At 51.1% G+C, this 21,252-nt stretch overlaps 1 protein-coding gene across 1 annotated transcript in view; it reads right to left on the bottom strand.

Moving 5' to 3' along the window:
- The window catches only part of ITGAD (integrin subunit alpha D), a 36,485-nt gene extending 15,822 nt beyond the window's left edge, over nucleotides 1-20,663 (bottom strand). The window contains 12 exon segments of the mRNA XM_078346849.1: nucleotides 938-1,011; nucleotides 1,515-1,665; nucleotides 1,763-1,916; nucleotides 5,892-6,037; nucleotides 7,626-7,756; nucleotides 12,040-12,154; nucleotides 12,262-12,359; nucleotides 12,467-12,570; nucleotides 16,445-16,550; nucleotides 17,389-17,480; nucleotides 17,631-17,770; nucleotides 20,658-20,663. Of these exon segments, the coding sequence (XP_078202975.1) occupies nucleotides 938-1,011; nucleotides 1,515-1,665; nucleotides 1,763-1,916; nucleotides 5,892-6,037; nucleotides 7,626-7,756; nucleotides 12,040-12,154; nucleotides 12,262-12,359; nucleotides 12,467-12,570; nucleotides 16,445-16,550; nucleotides 17,389-17,480; nucleotides 17,631-17,770; nucleotides 20,658-20,663 (1,317 nt within the window).
- Between the last annotated feature and the right edge of the window lie 589 nt (nucleotides 20,664-21,252).

Below are 21,252 nucleotides of genomic sequence, written 5' to 3'. Positions count from 1 at the left end.
GTTTATCGCTCTTTTGAACTTTTGATATGGATAATTTAGAACACATACAGAAATTGAAATAAAGGTATAATGATCCCCCAAGTACGTGTGACTTCTCTTCAGTATCAATTCTTCTTGACCAATCCTGCTTCATCTCACCACTTCCTAGACACCCACAAATTACTCTGAAGCAAACCCATCTGGATCCTGAGACAGTCTTGTTTTGTCACCTAGGCCGGAGTGCAGTGGCGTGATCTTGGCTCACTGCAACCTCTGCCTTCTGGGTTCAAATAGTTCTCCCACCTGGGCCTCCCAAGTAGTTGGGATTACAGGCACATGCTACCAGGTCTGGCTAATTTTTTTTATTTTTAGTAGAGATGGGATTTCACCATGTTGGCCAGGCTGGTCTTGAACTCCTGACCTCAAGTGATCCACAGGTCTCAGCTTCCCAAAGTGCTGGGATTACAGGCATGAGCCACAGCACCAGGCCCCATCTGGATCCTTTGAACACACTCACACTTCCAAACCACGTCTTTAATTTCACCTGGTCCTCCTCAGCCTCCAGCCCTCTCCTTCCAGGCTGCCCGGCTCTCTCCCGCTGAGGACCCTGGCACTTGCTTTGTCCTGTGCCCAATGCAGTCTCCCCTGATTCCTCTAGAGCCAGCCTTTTCCATCTCTGAGCCTTCTCTGGCCATCTCTCTCTCTACCCCCATGCCTAGCGCCATCTGAGGGGCTTACTGTCTCCTCCACCAGAATATGTGATCCCTGAGAGCACCCCAGCCACCCTCCTCCCTGCTGTGCTTCTGGCCCCTAACACAGAGCGTAGGGGCATCTCCTTGGCGAGGGGTGAACTTAAGAACAGGGTCTGCTCTTATTTATATCTGGCTCACAGCCCCCAGCCGAGGGCAGGAGCAGAGTCGGTGTCCGAGACTGTGGATGGAGGGCAGGCTCTACCCACCATTGTGAGGGCTGCACTGAAGCCTTCTTGGGACATCTCGTGTTGGAAGGAGCTGCTTGTCCTGGACTGGGTTCCTGTAGGAAAACAGTTCAGTGAGGTTCCCAGAAGCCATGAGACCATGAGGACTCAGAACACAGGGAAGAGAACGTGATATGGGGCTTGGGTTCCGGAGAGCAAATTTGAGTGAGCTGTGAACAGGAATAGCCCATCAAGACTGCGAGGGACAGGCCGGGAGTGGTGGCTCACGCCTATAATCCCAGCGCTTTGGGAGGCCGAGGGCGCTGGATCACTTGAGATCAGGAGTTCGATACTAGCCTGGCCAACAGGGCAAACCCCTTCCCCTACTAAAAATACAAAAATTAGCCAGCCATGTTGGCCCACGCCTGTGCTCCCAGCTACTCAGGAGGCTGAGGCAGGAAAATGACTTGAACCCAGGAGGCAGAGGTTGCCGTGAGACGAGATCGCACCATTGCCCTCCAGCCTGGGGACAGAGAGACTCCATCAAAAAATAAAAAAGACTCGGAACAATTGGGTGGGGACCCCCTTGGCTCCCAGGCGCACCCTTGCTCCCATTTACCATCGACTGCAAAGATCTTCTCCTGCAGCTGCTGCTGGATGCTTCCGAGGGCTGCGAAGTTGTCTACCTTGAACACATGGTCTTGCGGAGGAGCTGAGCCGATGGTGTTCAGCTCCTTCCTGGCGGTGGGTTTCTGGAAGGCGTTTCCCACCTGCAGCAGAAAGGCAGCTGAGGAGGGGGAGCCCAGCAGTCCTGTGCCTGCTGGAGGTGCAGGCTGAGCCTGGGGCCAGGGTGAGGAGGAGGCGCACCCCAATGGTGTAGCGGATGATGCCAGCTTCCTCCACCTGAGGGATGACGTCACTGTATTCCAGGGGATCTTTGTACTTCTGCCCATCTGTGATGACAATGAGGATCTTCTTGGCACTTCTGCGGGCCCCATTCTCATGATGAAATAGCTGTGTCCTGTCGGGGAAGAGAGGGAGATGATTCTACTGAGATGTGATTGATTCTGGAAGACATCACTTGCCGCTCTCTCATCTGAAAGGCTGGGGCATCCTGGTGCCCTCATACTCTATCAGGCATGTTAAGGAATTGATTTTGGTCATTTTGGGGTTTTGTTGAGATGGAGTCTCACTCTGCTGCCCAGGTTTTGGAGCGCAGTGGTGTGATCTCAGCTCACTGCAGCGTCCGCTTCCTGGGTTCAAGGGATTCCCTGGCCTCAGCTTCCTGAGTAGATGAGGTTACAGGTACCCGTCCTCACTCGACTAATTTTTGTATTTTTAGTAGAGATGGGGTTTCACCATGTTGGCCAAACTGGTCTCAAACTCCTGACTTCAAGTGATCCACCCACTTCAGCCTCCAAAGTGCTGGGATTACAGGTGTTAAGCCATCGCACTCAACTAATTTAGCCATTTTTGAAAGCCATGAAAACCATAATTAGTCGGATCAATAATAAAGGAAGTCTCATTCTTTGTTTCTAAAATTCTATCCATAGCTGAACTCTCTTCCCTGGAGGCAGTGTGGTTCAGAGCAGGGGCTTTGGAGTCAGACTGGGGCATGGGACTTAACCTCTCCCGGCCTCTGCCTCTATCCATGAAATGAGGATAATAACTGCACTACAGCTGTCTCTAAAGCCGGCCCCCAGTGGATCACACCTGGTTCTCTCCCACACTGGACCTGGCCTGGCTGAGTCCTACCCTCATCAGTAGCATGCGGTGGAAATGACATCATGCCAGTTACAGGTCTCAGAAGCCTTGGTTTCTTTTGCTTTTGCACTTTTGGGGCCCTGAGCCACAATGAGAGGAGTCGGCTGCCCTGTTGGAGGTGCCCATGGAGTAGCCGCTTGGAGGAAGGTCACCTGGCAGAAGAGGCCCAGCCGTCCCCACTGAGCCTGTCTTCCAGCCCATCCTGCCCAGGCACTGGACGCAGGAATGACACTCTCCATGTGCCGGCTCAACACTGGACCACAGTCATGTGAGAGACGCTCTCAAGAACAGCAGGAGATCTGCCCAGCGGAGCCCCAGGACCAAGAAAAATTATGAAGCATTGCTGCTTAATCCACTTAACCTGGGGATGGTGTGTTGGCAACAGTAGATAACTGAAACCAGTAGTGTCGTTATCCCCAGGCTTAAACACAGCCACGCTTTTACACCAATTAGATGGCAGCTGTAACAAACAATTAAAAATGTAACTATCAGCCGAGGGCGGTGGCTCATGCCTGTAATCGCATCACTTTGAGAGGCCGAAGCGGGTGGATCACGAGCTCAGGAGTTTGAGACCAGCCAGACCAACATGGTGAAACCCCGTCTCTACTAAAAGTACAAAAATTAGCCGGGCAGAGTGGCATGCCCCTGTAATCCCAGCTACTCAGGAGGCTGAGGCAGGAGAATCGCTTGAACCCGGCAGGCAGAAGTTGCAGTGAGCCGAGATCGTGCCACTGCACTCCAGCCTGGGCAACAGAGCGAGACTCCATCTCAAAAGTAAATAAATAAATAAATAACTATCTGCTCATGTAACTCTATAAACTCAGAGCAAATACACACAGTTTCCAAATATGATACTGGAAACAACCCAAATATCTGACACCGGGGAAGGGTCTAGCCAGTGATGACCTAGCCTGTTAGCAGAAAAGCACACAGCTGTTGCAAGCAGTATGGGAGGCCGAAGCAGGAGGATCTTTTGAGGCCCGGAGTTGAAGACCAACCTGGTCAACAGAGCAAGACCCCATCTCTACAAAAACTGTTTTGAAAAATTAGCCAGATGTGGTGGCATGCACCCATGGTCCCAACTCGGGATGCTGAGGAGGTAGAATTGTTGAGCCCCAGAGTGGGAGGCTAGAGTGAGCCGTGATCGTGCTGCTGCCCTCCCGCCTGGGTAACAGAGCAAGACCTGTCTCAAAAAACAAAAAACAAAAAATTGTGGACGTAGATGAGGGAGGAAAAAAAAAGCAAACAAGGTGAAAATAGTTTCTGCCCCGAATGTGACCATACAAAAGAAACCTGAAGAAAGGTGAGGATGGCAGTAGCACTGTGCTATGTGACTGAGATTTACTGATTCCCTTGTAGGTATCCCTTGATGTTGCTAAAACACTGTAGGGTGGTTGACTAGAGGGACTGAGGGTAATATAATATTTTTAAAGAAGTTTCCTTACTGCTATTGCCATTTGGGTTTTACTTTGTTTTTGCTTTTTTGTAATAAAACTTCTTAAAAAAAAAAAAAAGAAAGAAAGAGAAGAAAGGGAAGAAAAGAAGAAAGAGACCGGGTACAGTGGCTCACACCGGTAATTCCAGTATTTGGGAGGATGAGGCAGACAGATTACTTGAGGTCAGGAGTTCAAGACCAGCCTGGCTGACATGGTGAAACCCCATTACTAAAAAATACAAAAATTAGCCAGGTGCGGTGATGTAGGCCTGTAGTTTCACATAATTGGGAGGCTGAGGCAGAAGAATTGCTTGAACTGATTGGTGGAGGTTGCAGTGAGCCAAGATCACGCCTTTGCACTCCCGCCTGAATGACAAAAAAAAAGAGAGAAAGAAGGAAGGGAGAAAAGGGGGGAGGAAGGAGGGAGGGAGGGAGGGAGGGAAGAAAGGAGGGAGGGAGGGAGGTAGGGAGGAGAGGGGTGAAGGAAGGGAGGGAGGGAATGACCAGGGTTAGGGAGGTCCAATCCTTGGCTGAGAGGAAGGAAGGAAAGAAGGAAGGAAGGGAAAGGAAGGAAGGAAGGAAGGAAGGAAGGAAGGAAGGAAGGAAGGAAGGAAGGAAGGAAGGAAGGAAGGAAGCAGAGGGGCAAAGGGAGGGAGGGAAGGAGGAAGGAAGGACCAGGGTAAGGGAGGTCTAATCCTTCGCTGGTTCCAGTCCTGAGATGTGCATGGCTCTGGGGAGCGGAGGCTGCTGGGAAATTCCCTGTACTCTGGGCTTGGGTGCAGGACTGGAGTTGGTGAGATCCACTCGGTCGCCCCTGCCTCATTCATTTTTTCTCCAGGCCCCAACACCGGAAGAACTTTGAGGGGTGAGGTGGAGATTCCAGAAGGGGACACTCCCGTGTGACTTTAAACTTACAGGACAGATGGAGGCCTTCCTCTGGGTTGCTGAGTTACAAGAGGCCACCATTCAAGGCAGAAGAGCCTTCCAGAAATAAAAAGGGTGAGTTTGGCAGGACCATCTAATGCTTAAGCCAAATTCTAGCATGCTCCCAGGGATGTGTGCAAGAAGCCAAGGATCCAGACCTTCAGCCCAGCAGCTTTCCACAGAACCACATGACCTTCTCGGGAGCCCCACCTCCTACGTTGTTTTAGGTGTAGACCACATGTGCGGGACAGGCGTGGGTGAGCGCCTGGCAGCGCAGGGGTGAGGGAAGCAGGGCAGGAACTGAGTGGGGAGAAAGGCACCAGGACGACCCTGGGTGACAATTCCTAAGTCACTGACTGCTCCATTCTCTGATAAAATCTCAGGCATTTATCCGACACCTCCTGCTGAGGTGAGTACCCCCCCAACATGGTCTAAGTACCCCACATACGTGGTCTCAGTCCTAACCTGTAAGCGTATCCTCCTCTGAGAGTCACTGAGACTTACAGCCCATCGCTCCCAGGGTTACGCCCAGAGTAGCTCTCGGGGAGCCAGCATGGGAGCCTGATGTATCTGAGACAAAGCCTAGGCCTCTGGCTGCTGTAGGGGGTGGGGGAGCAGGAAGTGGGGGTCCTGAGGTCCAGGTTCCACAGAACCAGGCAAAGCGGAGGCATAACGCAGAAAAGCCTAGTCTTATATCAGGGAGACCGGCAGTGAGCAGCCAGGAGCACCCGGGGGAGAGGTTCTCCCTGCAGCCCCGACGTGCTTGGTAGCCCCTTTCCCCAGCCTCCCTCAGCCTCTGAGAAGTTGTGCTGACCCATGGTTAGGAAGTGGGGGTGGCAGTCACATCCGCAGGCCAGGATCGGGGGTGCTTACACCACTTTCAGGATGCCCGTGGCTGTGAATGTCAGGCCTTTCAGTTGGACGATGGGATCTACCAGGCTCTGTGGGCTTGGGCTGGTCCGGAATTGGGTGAAAGTGAAGTGGATCTTCAGGAGGTTTGAGTACTGCATCAGTGCAAACTGCAAAGGCCAGTGGGGAGGGCCCAGGACTTAGCAGCTGTTACCATTGTTTTAATTTTAATTTTTTTTTTTTTTTTGAGACAGCGTTTCGCTCTTGACACCTAGGCTGGAGTGCAATGGCATGATCTCAGCTCACTGTAACCTCCGCCTCCCAGGTTCAAGCAATTCTCCTGCCTCAGCATCCTGAGTAGCTGGGATTACAGGTGCGCACCGCCACACCCGGCTAATTTTGTATTTTTAGTACAGACGGGGTTCCTCCATGTTGGTCAGGCTGGTCTCGAACCCTTGACCTCGTGATCCGCCTGCCTCAGCCTCCCAAAGTGCTGGGATTACAGGTGTGAGCCTTTGCGCCCAGCTTTTATTTTAACTTTTTGTACAGACAGGGTCTCATTATGTTGTCCAGGCTGGTCTCAAACTCCTGGCCTCAAGTGATCCTCTTGCCTTAGCCTCCCAAGTAGCTGGAACTAGAGGCACATGGCACCATGCCTGGCTTTTTTTTTTTTTTTTGGTAGAGAAAAGGTCTATGTTGCCCAGGATGGTCTCGAACTCCTGGCCTTAATCAATCCTCCCACCACAGCCTCCCACAGTGCTGGGATTACATATGTGAGCCACCACACCCAGCCATTTTGGTTTTATTGTTAGTAAACTTTTTATTTGGAATTATTTTGGATTTACAAAACATTTCCCATGTGTTTTGAGGCCCTGAAAATAATATACTGACACCCAGAGAAGAAAATTCACTGGCCCAAAAATACAAAATGTAAACTGGAAAATCAAAACCAAGTGATGTTTCCTTCGCAGTTTACAAAGAATCACTTTGCCAACCACAATATTTGCTACCCTTCGCTTTTAAAAAATTTTATCATGCCTTAAATCAATTTATGTATTTCCTCACTTCTCAAGAATTTGTGGCTGGGCAAGGTGGCTCATGCCTGTAATCCCAGCACTTTGGGAGGCCGAGGTGGGAGGATCGTTTGAGGCTAAGAGTTACAGGCCATGTTGGGCAACATAGCAAGACTCCATCTCTACAAATAAAAATTTAAAAATTAACCAGGCATGGTGGCATGCACCTGTAGTCCCAACTACTCGGGAAGCTGAGGCCAGAGGATCACTTGAGCCTGGGAGGTCCAGGCTGCGGCGAGCTGTGATTGCACCACTGCACTGCAGCCGGGATGACAGAGCAAGACCCTGTTTAAAAAAAAAAAAGTGGGTTTTTTTGCACATACATAGGTGCTACTTGCTGGGAAATAATAAAAAATCATTAGTTACATGGAAAATAAAATAAACCATCAATCAGTTGCTGAGTTATAGTCAGTCAAATTTCATAGCAGAATTATTTTTTAAACGCTTTCAACGTTTTTAAATGGCAGAAACATTGTATTTTCTGTAGTTTCCGGATACCTATTAAATGCCATGGGGGGGGGCCTCCTAGGTCAGGATTCAAGTCAGGCCTGCGCTGGGACCACAGCTTCATCCTCCAGCCCAGCCCCATCGCACGCGGCTCCGCCGACCTGCCCCCACCCCTACCTGGGATGCCTCCCCCAGGCCAGCCTCCCCCGCCCCCCAGCCCCAGGTGCCCAGTCTTCACCAGGGTATCAGTGTCCTCAAACTGGTCTATTACAGCTTGGACAAAGCCCTTCATCTGGTTAAAGTCATTTTCGTCAATGCTTCCAGAGCCGTCAATCAGGAAGACGATGTCCATCTCTTGATGTGGATGCACTGTAGGGGAATGAGGAGGAATCAGAGACGCACTGCAGGGGCCCAGCCCCTTCCTGCAGCTCCTGCTCAACAGAGCCCAGAGGCTGTTCTTGGCATCCCCACCTGGTTTCCGACCTCTCCTTGGAGGAGGCCCTGATCAGCCGCGCCAGCCCCCTGCTCCCTTCCTCTCACATAGCCTGGAAAGAGCAGGAGGAGAACGCAGGGCCCTGGTGGCTCCTCATTCATTTAATCAACAAATAATTCATCAAACACAGACGTTAGGGGTGCTACAAGCATCGTGGGAGAATGTCAAGCAAAATGATTCAGGGTGCGTGTTCTGGAGCCAGTGCGCCTGCGCTAAACCGCAGCTCAGCCACGTGCTAACTGGTGAATTCAGATTACTAAACTTCTGTGGAATTTCAGTGTCCCTGTGTGTAAAATGAAGGTAGTAGCAGTGGCTACCACGTGGGATCACTGCAAGGATAAAGCAGCATGCGCATAGATGCGGGAGGCAAGGCCTGGCCCTCCGCCAGGGTCCAGCCCCATCCTCACCATGTGCCAGGCACCTTTGAGGCCTGTAGGATTTGCCTGTAGGGAAGATGCAGGGTGGCGGGCTTGTGGGGAGGGGGAAGAGGGCCAGGGATCCACCTTAGACCCCGCCCCACCCCTCATCAGGACAGAGGCCCTCATTTCCAGCTCCGTGGATTTGGCTCTCAGCTGAGTCCCTTCCCAGGAATTGCGCTAGGCAGAAGGGAACTGTCACCCACGGGGACACCTTCTGCACCTGAAGGCAACCTTTATCTGATGACTGGTTTGGGTCTGAAGGACCAGCTGCACACTGAGCCCCCCAGGCATTGGCTGAAGCCTCTGGTTTTTTCATTTCTTGTTTTTTTTGAGGCAGAGTCTGACTGTCACCCAGGCTGGGGTGTAGTGGTGTGATCACAGGTCAGTGCATCCTCAACCTCCCTAGGCTCAGGCAGGTCTCCCACCTCAGCCTCCTGTGTAGCTAGGACTACAGGCATGCACCACCTTGCCTGGCTAATTTTTGTATTTTTTGTAGAGATGGAGTTTTGCCATGTTGCCCAGGCTGGTCTCAAACTCCTGGGCTCTAACGATCCACCCACCTTGGCCTCCCACAGTGCTGGGATGACAAGTGAGTGCCCCCGAGTCGGCCTTGGGCCTCTGTTATGATTGTATTGCATCCACTCTTCACACTCCCACAGGTGCGGCACCCAAGAACATTCCAAGTCAGCCGCAGTGGCTCACGCCTGTATTCCTAGCACTTTGGGAGGCTGAGGAGGGTAGATCACTTACAGTCAGGAATTCAAAACCAGCCTGGACAACATGGTGAAACCCCATCTCTACTAAAAATACAAAAAAAGTAGCCGGGCATGGTCGTGGGTGCCTGTAATCCCAGCTACTCAGGAGGCTGAGGCAGGAGAATCACTTGAACCCAGGAGGTGGAAGTCGCAGTGAGCTGGGATCACATCACTGCACTCCAGCCTGGGCCACAGAGTGAGACTCCATTTCAAAAAAAAAAAAAAAAAAAGAACATTCCCAAGTGACCTCAGAGTCTGCCTGGGGGGACCACACCTAAGACCATGGCTTTAAAAGAGATGCCACCCCTGCCCTCGTGGAGCTCACTCCGCAGTCATGAGGACACACCATATGCACATCAACAAACAAGACTCTTCATGCTGTCCCCAGGCTCATGTGGGGGATGTGACCATGTTCAGGGCCCATTTGGTGGCTCCACCAGCAGCCACATCCTGTGCTGCCCCCAGGGCGGTGGGAGATCTGGCCACCAGAGCACTAAGGTGTGAGGCCCACACCGCAGGGCTGTGGTTTTTGCCCCCTACCCACCACTGTGAAAAAAAATGCCTTCCCTCTTTCCTCTCCCCAGACCCAGCTGTTCAACCACCTGGTGCTTCAAGGGTGCTGGGGAGAAACAGAAGGTCACTTCCCTTCCTGTTTCTTCAATCACCAGCAAATCTCAACATCCACAGAGCAGGCTGCAGATCCCCTAGGAGCTCCCCTTTTTTGCCCACGTCTGGGCAGCCAACATCTTGCAGTGGTGCCCATTTTTTCAGCTGCATCCAAAAACCACCCTCTCATCCTCTCTCAGGCCAGGTCTGTGGCAATCCTCTCACAACGTCTCTTCTGTTTCTTGGTCTTTTTATTGAATCCCCTGGCCTTGCACTAGCAGGAGCCTGGACATGTCCTTTCGAAAAAAGACTCTGCCAATCAGGCAAGGATGGCTCAAGCTCTGGGCTCTGCCTCTTGCTATCAATGGGAACTCATCTCTCTGAACCTTGGTTTTCTCCTCTGTAAAATGGGAATGGGCCTGCCCACCACCCGGGATGTTGTGAGGATGTAGTAAGGTGATTCCTACCAGGCACTCAGCACTGCCTGGCACACAGGTGATGCTCAGTGGACCTGGACCCTTCCACTTGGGCCCACACCCAACTTGCCTGCACCATGATTATGCTCCAGTCCATTTGCATCAGGCATCCCACCTCATGAGTTTCAGAGATAACTCTGATAACACATTTACCCCTTGTTTTTAAGTGCCACCTCCCTAAGCTGGCTTCACAGAAATCTCAGGCTGGCTGTGGTCCCCCCAGGAGCCCTGGATGCCCCTTCCCCCTTCCCTCGGACCCCTCCATAGACTCCACCTTCACCATTTGCTCTGGGGATGTTTCTGCGGCTGCTCCACCTTTGTCTAAAGGCCCAGCGTGCCTGGCATCATGGCCTCTCTGACTCAATCGACACCCTCGGTCAGCACCCTGAGCAGCCCCTGGCATTCCCACCAGCACCGAAGATGAGACAGTTTGCCTGTATCTTCCTCCCAGTCCCAGCACACAGTCCCCAGCTGGAAGACGGGTCAGAGGGGCTAACGTATACTATGTGCCAGGCAGGGTTCCAAGTGCTTTTTACACCTCAATCCCTTCCGTCTACATAACCCCCTGATGATTGAGCTCTATTTTGCCAATGAGGAAACTGAATGCCTTCGAGGAAATGAAGCTTTAAGGGAATGAAGCCTGGCACCCGTGGAAAGTGAACTTGGGCACCACCATGATGCAGACCGCCCCTCAGAGAGATGCCACGGTGGTGTCCTCAAGCCCCGTTCTCTGTGAAAGACATGGACACTGATAAAATTGCACATCACTTTTTCCGGAGTCCTGTTGGCTCCCTTAGAGAGGAAAATTAGTTTGGGGAATCCTTGAAGCTCAGCCGTGAACCATCCAGAAGAAACACCTCCCTCATGGATTTATCATCCTCACCACATCTTCACCACCCTAAGGTCCTTCCTCTGAAACTCAAGAAGTGGCCGTGCACTTGTTGGCAACTGGAAGATACTCGTGTCCTCCACAACCTGCACACTGAGGCTCCTCTCTGCCCCCATCAGAACTTTCACCCCTCAGGCCAGGCACAAGGACTCATGTCTGTAATCCCAACTCTTTGAGAGACTGTGGTGGAGGATCCATTGAGCCCAGGAGTTCAAGACCAGCCTGGGCAACATAGCAAGACCCCCATTTCCACAAAAAAAATAAAATAAAAGAAAGAAAAATTAGCCAGGTGTGGTGCATATACCCACAGTCCCAACTACTCGGGAGGCTGAGGGAGGAGGATCACTTGAGCCCAGGAGTTCGAAACTGCCGTGAACTATGATTGCACCACTGCACTCCAGTCTGGGTGATATAGCAAGAATCTGTCTCAAAAAAATCATCAGGGTGTGCATGCAGCCTGACAGACACCCTGTTTTTTGTTTTTTCGTTTTTGGTTTTTTTGAGATGGAGTTTTGCTCTTGTCACCCAGGTTGGAGTGCAATGTTGCAATCTTGGCTCACTGCAACCTCCGCCTCCCAGGTTCAAGCGATTCTCCTGTCTCAGCCTTCTGAGTGGCTGAGATTACAGATGCAGGCCACCACATCCAGCTAATTTTTTTGGTATTTTTAGTAGAGGGGTTTCCTCACATTGGCCAGGCCAGTTGTGAACTCCTAACATCAGGTGATCTGCCCGTCTCAGCCTTCTAAAGTGCTGGGATTATAGTCATGAGCCACCATGCCCAGCAGAGACCCTGTCTTAAAAAGGGAAAAAAAGAAGAAAAGAAAAAACCCTACAAAGAACTTCTACCCTGGAGCAGCAGGGCTTCTGCCTGAGAGGCCCTCCCCTCCCGGCTTCTCTCCTAGCTACACTCAGCCCTCAAGGGAGGGTACAGGGGCCCAGACAAAGGCCTTACACCTGCCCACCCTCAGTGCCAGCACATGCTTCAGCAGGAGCCATGGCCTGCAGGGGACCTACCTGGCAGGGCATCAGGGACTGTCCGGATGATCTCCCAGTGAGAGCCCAGCAGGAGGCAGGAACCCTTTGAGTACAAGTTCTCCCCACAGGCTCTGTGCAGAGTTGGGCCACAGGCCTGGAACAGAAGCCTGTGAGCCAGGAGCCCCCAGCACCCGCTCCTCCTCACCCCCAGCCCTGGCCTCCTCCCCCACAACTCTCCCCTGGCCAGAGGCACTCACTCACCAGAAGCCAGAAGAGGTGAGTGGAGGCTGCCAGGGTCAGACCCAGGGACATGTTCACGGCCTCGGGGCAGAGTTCGAGGGCAGACACGTGGGACCTCACTCACAAACACACTCATTTGTGGGGAGGGCCTAGACTGGAAGCTAAGCAGGGGGCACAGTTGGGTTCAGGAGGGTTGAGGGCCCCAGTTCCCAGGTTGGTCACTCACTGTGCAGCCGGATGGGCTGGCACACACGGGTGGCAGCCTCGCAGTCATACAGACGTCCCGTCTGGTTAGCCGCCACCACCTCCAGGGGGGCTCCCACCACGAGTCTGGAGACACAACCGTGGCCATGTCACTGCAACTGCAGGAAGAGTGGAAGCCGCGGGCACTTGGGGGCAAGGAAGTGCCCCTCCATGGGGAAGTGAGACTTTGTGAGGGTAGTTCCTGGCCGCTTGGCAGAATGTTCAGAAATCAGGGCCGGGGTGTAACCCACAAACGCCCAGGGACCCTGCTGGGTTTCTGTTCATTTGGTTTTGAGCCTTCATACATACGTATGTGTGTATTTATGTTTAGAAAAACAATTTTTTTTAATATTCACCAAAAAGAAAACTATTTAAAGACCAAAATGGCATTTCCCCATCATGGGTAAGTACATTGCATTTCTGAGTTGCCATTACTTTGAGCCACCCAAGAAATAGATCATCTCAAGTTAATTGAAACAATTTCCTGAAGACAGAAGCCTTCAAAATAAATAGTCAATTCATTGGATCAATGTAAATATTATATGAGCAATTTCAATTGACCAGTTTAAAGTAGTATACCAGGATTCACAGCTATATCTATAGTTATGTAGAGTTGATGGTTTATTTGCAAAACTCCCTAAGTGGGAAAAATTTTTTAATTTTGGAAATGTTCATCACTATCCACAATCTCCCCACCCAGGTGAGAAAAACAGACAAATACTGGTGTATTTTAATGTGCCAAGCAAGGCTTTGATAAATGGGCTTACGGGGACTCCTTCTATAGGGCCCCTCCTCTACAGAAAGCTACAGTCTGCATGACGTGGTGCAGGGGACACCTAAAGCTTTGTGATGAAACCCTGAGCTTCGGCTAGAGAGGCAGCAGTTGGGGACCCTCTGATACGAATGAAAAGCAGACCTTTAGTGTAAGCTATCAACCCTCATGTTTTTATTTACCCAAACCCTTCCTGACAGGCTGGCTCCATCTTTTCAGTATTGGGTTATGAATCAACAGAAGCCAGAAAAAACAGTGACTTTATAGTAACCTCCTCCTTGTAATCACCTCCTCCATGGAGCCCTCCCTGTGACCAACTGAGCCTTCCTATCCTCTCAGACTCACTCCAGCACCACCTCCTCCATCGAGCCCTCCTGAGTCTGCTCACTCCCTGCCTTTGCCCCCCAGACCTTGGTGATTCTGGCCCCCAGACCAGACCAGAGCGTTACCAACGATATATTAGTTTACTGTAACGTGAGTACTGGGGAATGGTGAGCAATAAATAGTTTTTTTTTTTTTTTTTTTTTGAGACGGAGTTTCACTCTTGTTACCCAGGCTGGAGTGCAATGGCGCAATCTCGGCTCACCGCAACCTCCGCCTCCTGGGTTCAGGCAATTCTCCTGCCTCAGCCTCCCGAGTAGCTGGGATTACAGGCGTGCGCCACCATGCCCAGCTAATTTTTTATATTTTGAGTAGAGACGGGGTTTCACCATATTGACCAGGATGGTCTCGATCTCTTGACATCGTGATCCACCCGCCTCGGCCTCCCAAAGTGCTGGGATTACAGGCTTGAGCCACCGCACCCGGCCCAATAAATAGTTTTATATTCTCTTTTTCTGTTCGATTAAAAACAGGGTCTCACTTTGTCACCGAGGCTGGAATGCAGTGGCACAATCATGGCTCATGGCAACCTCAACCTCCTGGACTCAAGTAATCCTCCTGCCTCAGCCTCCTGACTAGCTGGGACTACAGATGCGCGCCTCCTCACCCAGCTGTTTTTTTTTTTTTGTTTTTATAGAGACAGGATCTTGCTATATTGGCCAGCCTGGTCTTAAATTTTGGGCCGCAAGCAATCCTCCTGCCTTGGCCTCCCAAAGTGCTGGGTTTGTAGATATGAACCACAGCACTCAGCCAATATATTCTTTTTTTAATGGGGCCTGAAAAGCTGATGGTGATGGAAGTCAGACCAGGGGATCTCTGGGTTTGCTGGGTAATGAGAAGGGGCCCATGGCAGCCCTGTGCCTGTGGGGTTTTACACAGGAGCAGCTGGCCTAGGTGGTGCTCACTATGGCACACATAGGTGTAACCCTTCATTAAGTTGGGTCTTTCAGATCTGTGCTCTTCAGTTGGCCACATTTCCAAATAAAGAAAAAAGCCTGGTGCCTGGCACTTGCTTCCATCCCCCCAGACTGCCGGCCACGTGAGGAAGGGGGAGGGATGTGTGGTTGGAGCTTGGTGACCTCTTGTACCTCCTTGTGACCAACTGAACCTTCCTGTTCTCTGGGGCTCATTGCCAGCACCACCTCCTCCATGGAGCCCTCCTGGGTCTGCTCATTCCCTGCCTGTGCCCCCCAGACCTTGGTGACACCTGTGTCACATTGTGACTTGAGCTCTCTGGGACAGGAGAATGTCCCAGTGAGCTCCTGGAAGCGGGGGCAGGTTCATAATTTGTGGGTCCCAATTCAAAATTTAAATGTGGGGTCTCTTGGGGTTGGGAGGCTCTTTCCTTTCTTCTGCTCTCTCCCTAAACCTGTCCTGGTTTTTTGCATTTGCTATGTAGTGTCCCCACTCCCTCAGGGTATGCACAGTGTGAGTACAACTAACCCTGACTTTACCCAGCTCATGCCAGGGGCAAAAGGTGGCAGCGGTCACTGCACCCACATGGGTGGCAGAGCCAGCAGCTGAGACCCTTCCTTAAGAGGTGGTGAGAGGTGGGGCTGCTGCTGAGCCGAGGCTCCAAACCCCCAGTGCATCTCCCTTCTCCTATCACTCTTTTTTGTCTGTTTTTTCGTTTTTTTGACAGAGTCTCACTCTGTCACCCAGGCTGGAGTGCAATGGTGCAATCTCGGCTCACTGCAACCTCCACCTCCCAGGTTCAAGCAATTCTCCTGCTTCAGCCTCCCAAGTAGCTGGGGTTACAGGTGCCCGCCATCACACCTTTCTAAATTTTTTTGTATTTTTAGTAGAGACGGGATTTCAGTGTAGGCCAAACTCCTGGCCTCAGGTGATCTGCCTGCCTCAGCCTCCCAAAGTGCTGGGGTTCCAGGCATGAGCCACGATGCCCAGCCCTGCCATCATTCTTCACTTACAAAACACAAATGCACAGATAAAATCATGAAGAATTGGCAAGGCAGGGTGGCTCACACCTGTGATCCCAGCACTTTGGGAGGCCAAGGCCGGAGGATTACATGAGCCCAGGAGTTCAGCCAGTCTAGACAACATAGCAAGACCCTGTCTCTATAAAGAGTAAAACAAAATAAAACAGGCATGATGGCATGCACCTGTGGTCCCAGCTGCTCAGGAGGCTGAGGTGAGAGGATCACTTGAGTCTGGATTGAGGCTGCAGTGAGCTGTGATTGCACCACTGCACTCCAGCCTGGGCAACAGAGCTGGAGTAAAACAACAGAGATGGAGTAAAAATCATCAGGAATTTCAAGAGGTCAAGGGCAGAACATTAAACTCCAAACATAATGAGTGTGGGCCCCATGTGACTGCACTGGCCCCGTAGCTGGCAGATTAAACGCCTCCCGCCCGAGGTGAGGTAGGGTCTTGCCTATAATTTTGTGGCCCTTCTTGGGATTGATGATTCTTCACAATTCAAAAATTTAAAGATCTCTTCACTTCCTCCATCTTCCCTGCACCTCATCTTTTACACATTTCTTACGTCACCTTTAATTTTGGACTTCCTTCCATAAGCAGTGCTTGAAACTCACAATTTGCTGATTTCAGCAACTATAAAATTCTCTAACTTCACCTAACTCGTATTATCGCTTGTCTCAGCAAAATTTGTTCTTTTCCACTCATTTTTAGAGATCAATAATACGTGGTGTCAGGGCCTCCAAGGAGCCAAGGAAAGACTCCTCACCCCTGCTGCCCTTCCTCCAGGACACCTCCCTGAAGTAGCCCGTGTGTACCCACCCACAGCACACGATGCGGTGGAGGTTGTGGGGGGTGGTGAGTGGTGCCTACCGAGATCCACCAAACTGCACCACACTCTGTCCAAAGCCAGCTGCATCCTCCTGGAAGATCGTGGGCTCCTCCACATCCAGGTTGAATCCATGATAAGAAGCCAGGACTGAGGAATATTTGGCAGGGGTTGGGGGGTGGGGTTGGGAGTTAAAGAAGCCCCAACCCCTCAGACCTCTCGGCCTCTTCTTTTTTATTTTTTTTTCCTGAGATGGAGTCTCGCTCTGTTGCCCAGGCTGAAGTGGAATGGTGTAATCTTGGCTCACTGCAATCTCCATCTCCTGAGTTCAAGTGATTCTCCTGCCTCAGCCTTCCAAGTAGCTGGGGTTACAAGTGCACACTACCATGCCCACTCTTTTTTGTATTTTTAGTAGAGATGGGGTTTCACCACGTTGGCCAGGTTGGTCTCGAACTCCTGACCTCAGGTGATCTGCCCATCTCAGCCTCCAAAAGTGCTGGAATTACAGGCATGAGCCACTGCGCCTGGCCAGGCCTGAGTTTCCATGTCACGTGAATGTGGCTGTGATGCAGTTTTCACCAGGGGGACTCTTCCCTACGTGCAGTCAGGACTTGGGGAAAACAGGCCCACAGAGGTGATATCTAACTTTTTCCCCTCCCTGGTGGATTCTGCGGCTTTCCACTCCCAGGGGGAAGCTGGGGAGACCTCTCTCACCCACATCAGGGACCCCATGAATAGGAGCAGGGAAGCCTGGGCCAACATGGCCATCTGGAGAGGCAGCTTAGTCGCCATATGAGCAGAGACCCTGATCCCCTCTTTGTTCAGGTCACACTCTCCCGACTCCAGGCCACTCGCACACGAGGCGGCTCCCTGTTTCAGCTCTTTACGAGAGTAGTGAGAGCCTACCACCAGCCTCCAGCCTGCCCTCCCAGATGGAGACCCCACAGAACCCCTCCAAGCTTCTCTCCAACCCCCTGGCCCCAATCACCACCCAGAAGGAGCACGACGCCGAAGGTCATCCCTGAGCAGGGTGTCGAGGGGAAGTGGAGTGCTGGGGACAGAGCACAGAAGGTGCTCACTCTCCAGGGGGTAGTTAAAATAATGACTCAGGGCCTCCACGCAGCAGGAGGAGGGGCACAGTGGGTAAGAGGGCCCTGGTTAATCAGAGAACAGAAGTAGGGGCAGAGACCAATGACGCCCTGGGGAAAAACCCTCATCCACTCCCCCTACACCACCTGCAGGGACCTGGCTTCCTTCTCCCAGAAGACCACCCTCCCCAGCCTTGGGAGCCGGTTGGTACCCAGGGTCCCACAGGAGTGGAAGAGCAGGAAGCAGAATGGCTGCAGAGACCCCAGCATGTGGATGTGAGCCTGGAGAGAGTCAGGGAGAGGGGGAGCTAGGCCAGGGTGTGGTTTCACAAAGCAGCACCCCTCCAGATGAGAATGGACACTGAAAGTAGCAAAGTCATGCAATGCGCTACCACTCAGCAAGAAATGAGATCAAACTACGGGCAGGATGCCACGGCTCATGCCTGTGGTCCCAGAGTTTCGGTGAGACCAAGGTGGGTGAATTTCTTCAGGCCAGGAGTTCAAGACCAGCCTGAGCAACATAGCCAGACCCTGTCTTTACAATAAATAAATAAGTAGCAAAGAACAAGCTACAGTTCCGTGCAACACCACAGGTTAAGGCAATTTTATCTTAAGTGAAAGAAGCCAGACACCAGAATGCCTAATGTCTGGTTCCTTTCATGTAGAAGTTAAAGAACAGGCAAAATCCATCTATGAAGATCGAAGTTAGAAGAGTGATTGCCTATTATGGGCCAGAGAAGGAAACTCTTTTTTTTTTGACAGGTTTTGCTATGTTGCCCAGGCTGGAACACAATGGCAGGATCAGGGCTCACTGTAGCCTCAAATTCCCAGGCTCAAGCAATCCTCCCACGTCAGCCTCCTAGTCACTGGGAATACAGGTGCGCACCACCATGCTCAGCTATTTTTTTTGTTTTTTGTAGAGATGAGATCTCACTATGTTGCCCAGGCTGGTCTTGAACTCCTGGACTCAAGCAATCCTCCCACCTCCTCCTCCCAAAGCGCTGGGATTACAGGTGTAAGCCACCACATCCAGCCAGGAATCTTTAACATGTTAAATTTAGCATTTAACACAGTATTCTAAAATTTGTTACATGGGGTTGGGGAGAAGGTAAATGAGTGGTTGTTATTTATTTTCTGTAATTTTCCATGTATTTGAAATATACCACAATTAAACATAAATATTCCTTTAAAATGTGAAAAAATGTTCTATATATAAAAGCCCAGGAATAGGCCAGGCGCAGTGGCTCATGCGTATAATCCCAGCACTTGGGGAGGCCGAGGTGGGCAGTTCACGAGGTCAGGAGTTCGAGACCAGCCTGGCCAATATGGTGAAACCCTGTCTCTACTAAAAATACAAAAATTAGCTGGGCTTGGTGGCGGGTGCCTGTGATCCCAGCTACTCAGGAGGCTGAGGCAGGAGAATTGCCTGAACCCAGGAGGCAGAGGTTGCAGTGAGCCGAGATCGCCTTTTATGTATCTGTTCACACTTGTTTTCTGCATTTCTTCATCATGCTGAATTCCCGACAGGTTGTATAAACCACGTAGTGTGGACACAGCTTTTTCCCTCTGAGCTGATCAAGTTTATAACATGTTCTGGAGACACATTCATTCAGGCTGAAAACTAAAGCTTTATTAACTTGGAGTCTGAGGAATTTATGCCTGTCTTGAGAATCAGTTCGACCACTCTGCCCCACTCACCCACGGGTGGGCTAACAGGCACACATCAACAGGGGCCAGCAGAAAACACCCACAACCAGCACCTCTCTTCCAGCCTGGTTAATGTATTTCTTTTGTTCACTCAGTCTCCTGAAACCACCAGCCCAGGCTTCTTGCTGCAAAATTGCCAGGTCATGAGAATTAAGTCATAAAAAGTTGGATGCTCAACTTTTCTGGCTCTATAGATGTGTTTGTTCACAGACATGCAACATTAAAGACAACTTAGCCAGCCCGGGCATGGTGGCTCATGCCTGTAATCCCAGCACTATGGGAGGCAGAAGCAGGAGGATCACTTTAGGGCAGGAGTGCAAGACCAGCCTGAGCAAGACAGTGAGACACCATCACAACAACAAAAAAAATTTTTTTTTGAGACGGAGTCCTGCTCTGTTGCCCAGGCTGGAGTGCAGTGGTGCAATCTCGGCTCACTGCAGCCTCTGCCTCCTGGGTTCCAGCGATTCTCCTGCCTCAGCCTCCTGAGTAGCTGGAACTACAAGCAAGTACCACCATGCCCAGCTAATTTTGTATTTTCAGTACAGACGGGGTTTCACTATGTTGGCCAGGCTGGTCTCAAACTCCTGACCTCAGGTGATCCGCCTGCCTCGACCTCCCAAAGTGCTAGGATTACAGGTGTGAGCCACTGTACCTGGCAATTTTTTTTAATTAGCCAGTGGTACGAGCCGAGATCATACCACTGCATTCCAGCCTGGGTGACAGAATGAGTCAAGGGTGAGAGGCCTCCTCGAACTGCCCTGTGCTCTGTGAATACAACCCTGCAAGCATCAGCCTCTTTAGGCTGGGTGCACCAGAAGCAGTTAGCCCATGCTATGGATGCAAGGCTAGGCAAGCTCCAAAATTGGGGCTTAGACAGGGAGGATTCTTAGGTTTGCTCAGAAAAGAACTCAAGAGCAAGCCTGTGTGGAAAAAAGCAGGTTTATTGCAGTGGCCGCAGTAGCAGAGTGGCTGTTTCCTGCAGAGCAGAGTGACCCATAGGCAGTGAGCCCAGAGTAGCAGCCAGCAGGCCACTGACTAACTGTACTTCTACTGACTTTTAATTACATGCAAATTAAGGGCAGATTATTCAGAACTTTCTGAAGAAGGAGTGGGGAGTTTCCGGAACCATAGGAGGTAACTTGCTGACCATTGCTATGGCATGTTGCCATGGCATTTGTAAACTGTCATGGCACCAGTGGGGAGGTCTTTATGCTAATAAGCAGTGAGGGTAATAGAGTTTGCTCTCCTGGCCATCTGCTGATTCCAGCTGTTTTTTCAGTGCAGTCCCGTCTTGACCAGATCCTCTTCTGATTAGCTAGGTTGTGGCTAGAAAGCAAGTCCTCCTAATCTCCAACCTCACTCTCTCTCCCACCACTCACAGGATGAACATTGATTACAAATGAATAACAAAAACTCCCTTTCTGTTGCTAGAGGTTTCAGCAGCTGAAAAGCTCCCACATACCTGCATTGCGCAAAGACTAAAGCTGATTCAGACTTCGCAAGGCAGTGACTTATTCCAAGTGTGAGGTGACATGCTTACTCTCCCACGCAAGCGTTAGTCACTGCTATTCCGCTGTTTACCTCTGACATTACACAATGTCCAAGCTCTTCCTTCACAAAAGAATCTTTCTCTCAGCATAGTCTTCAAGCATAATATTTGCCAGACACTGTAGGTAGCCTATTCAACAGCCACCAGGCTGCCACCTTCCTGGCTGGTGGAGCTACCCCCCACACCTGCTTTTTTTTTTTTTTTTTTTTGATACAGAGTTTCACTCTGTCACCCAGGCTGGAGTACAATGGCATGACCTCAGTTCACTGCACTCCGCCTCCTGGGTTCAAGCGATTTTCCTGCCTCAGTCTCCCCAGTAGCTGGGATGACAGGCATGTGCCACCATGCCCGGCTAATTTTTGTATTTTTAGTAGAGACGGGGTTTTGTCGTGTTGGCCAGGCTGGTCTCAAACTCTTGATCTCAAGTGATCTGCCCACCTCAGCCTCCCAAAGTGCTGAGATTACAGATGTGAGTCACTGTGCCTGCCTGGAGCTACCTCTTTTTATT

This window comes from Callithrix jacchus, chromosome 12 (genome assembly GCF_049354715.1).
Source record: "Callithrix jacchus isolate 240 chromosome 12, calJac240_pri, whole genome shotgun sequence".
In the NCBI taxonomy this organism is placed as follows: Eukaryota; Metazoa; Chordata; class Mammalia; order Primates; family Cebidae; genus Callithrix; species Callithrix jacchus.
Note: the sequence above shows the minus strand (reverse complement) of the source record. Positions and strands in the feature narration are given on the sequence as shown.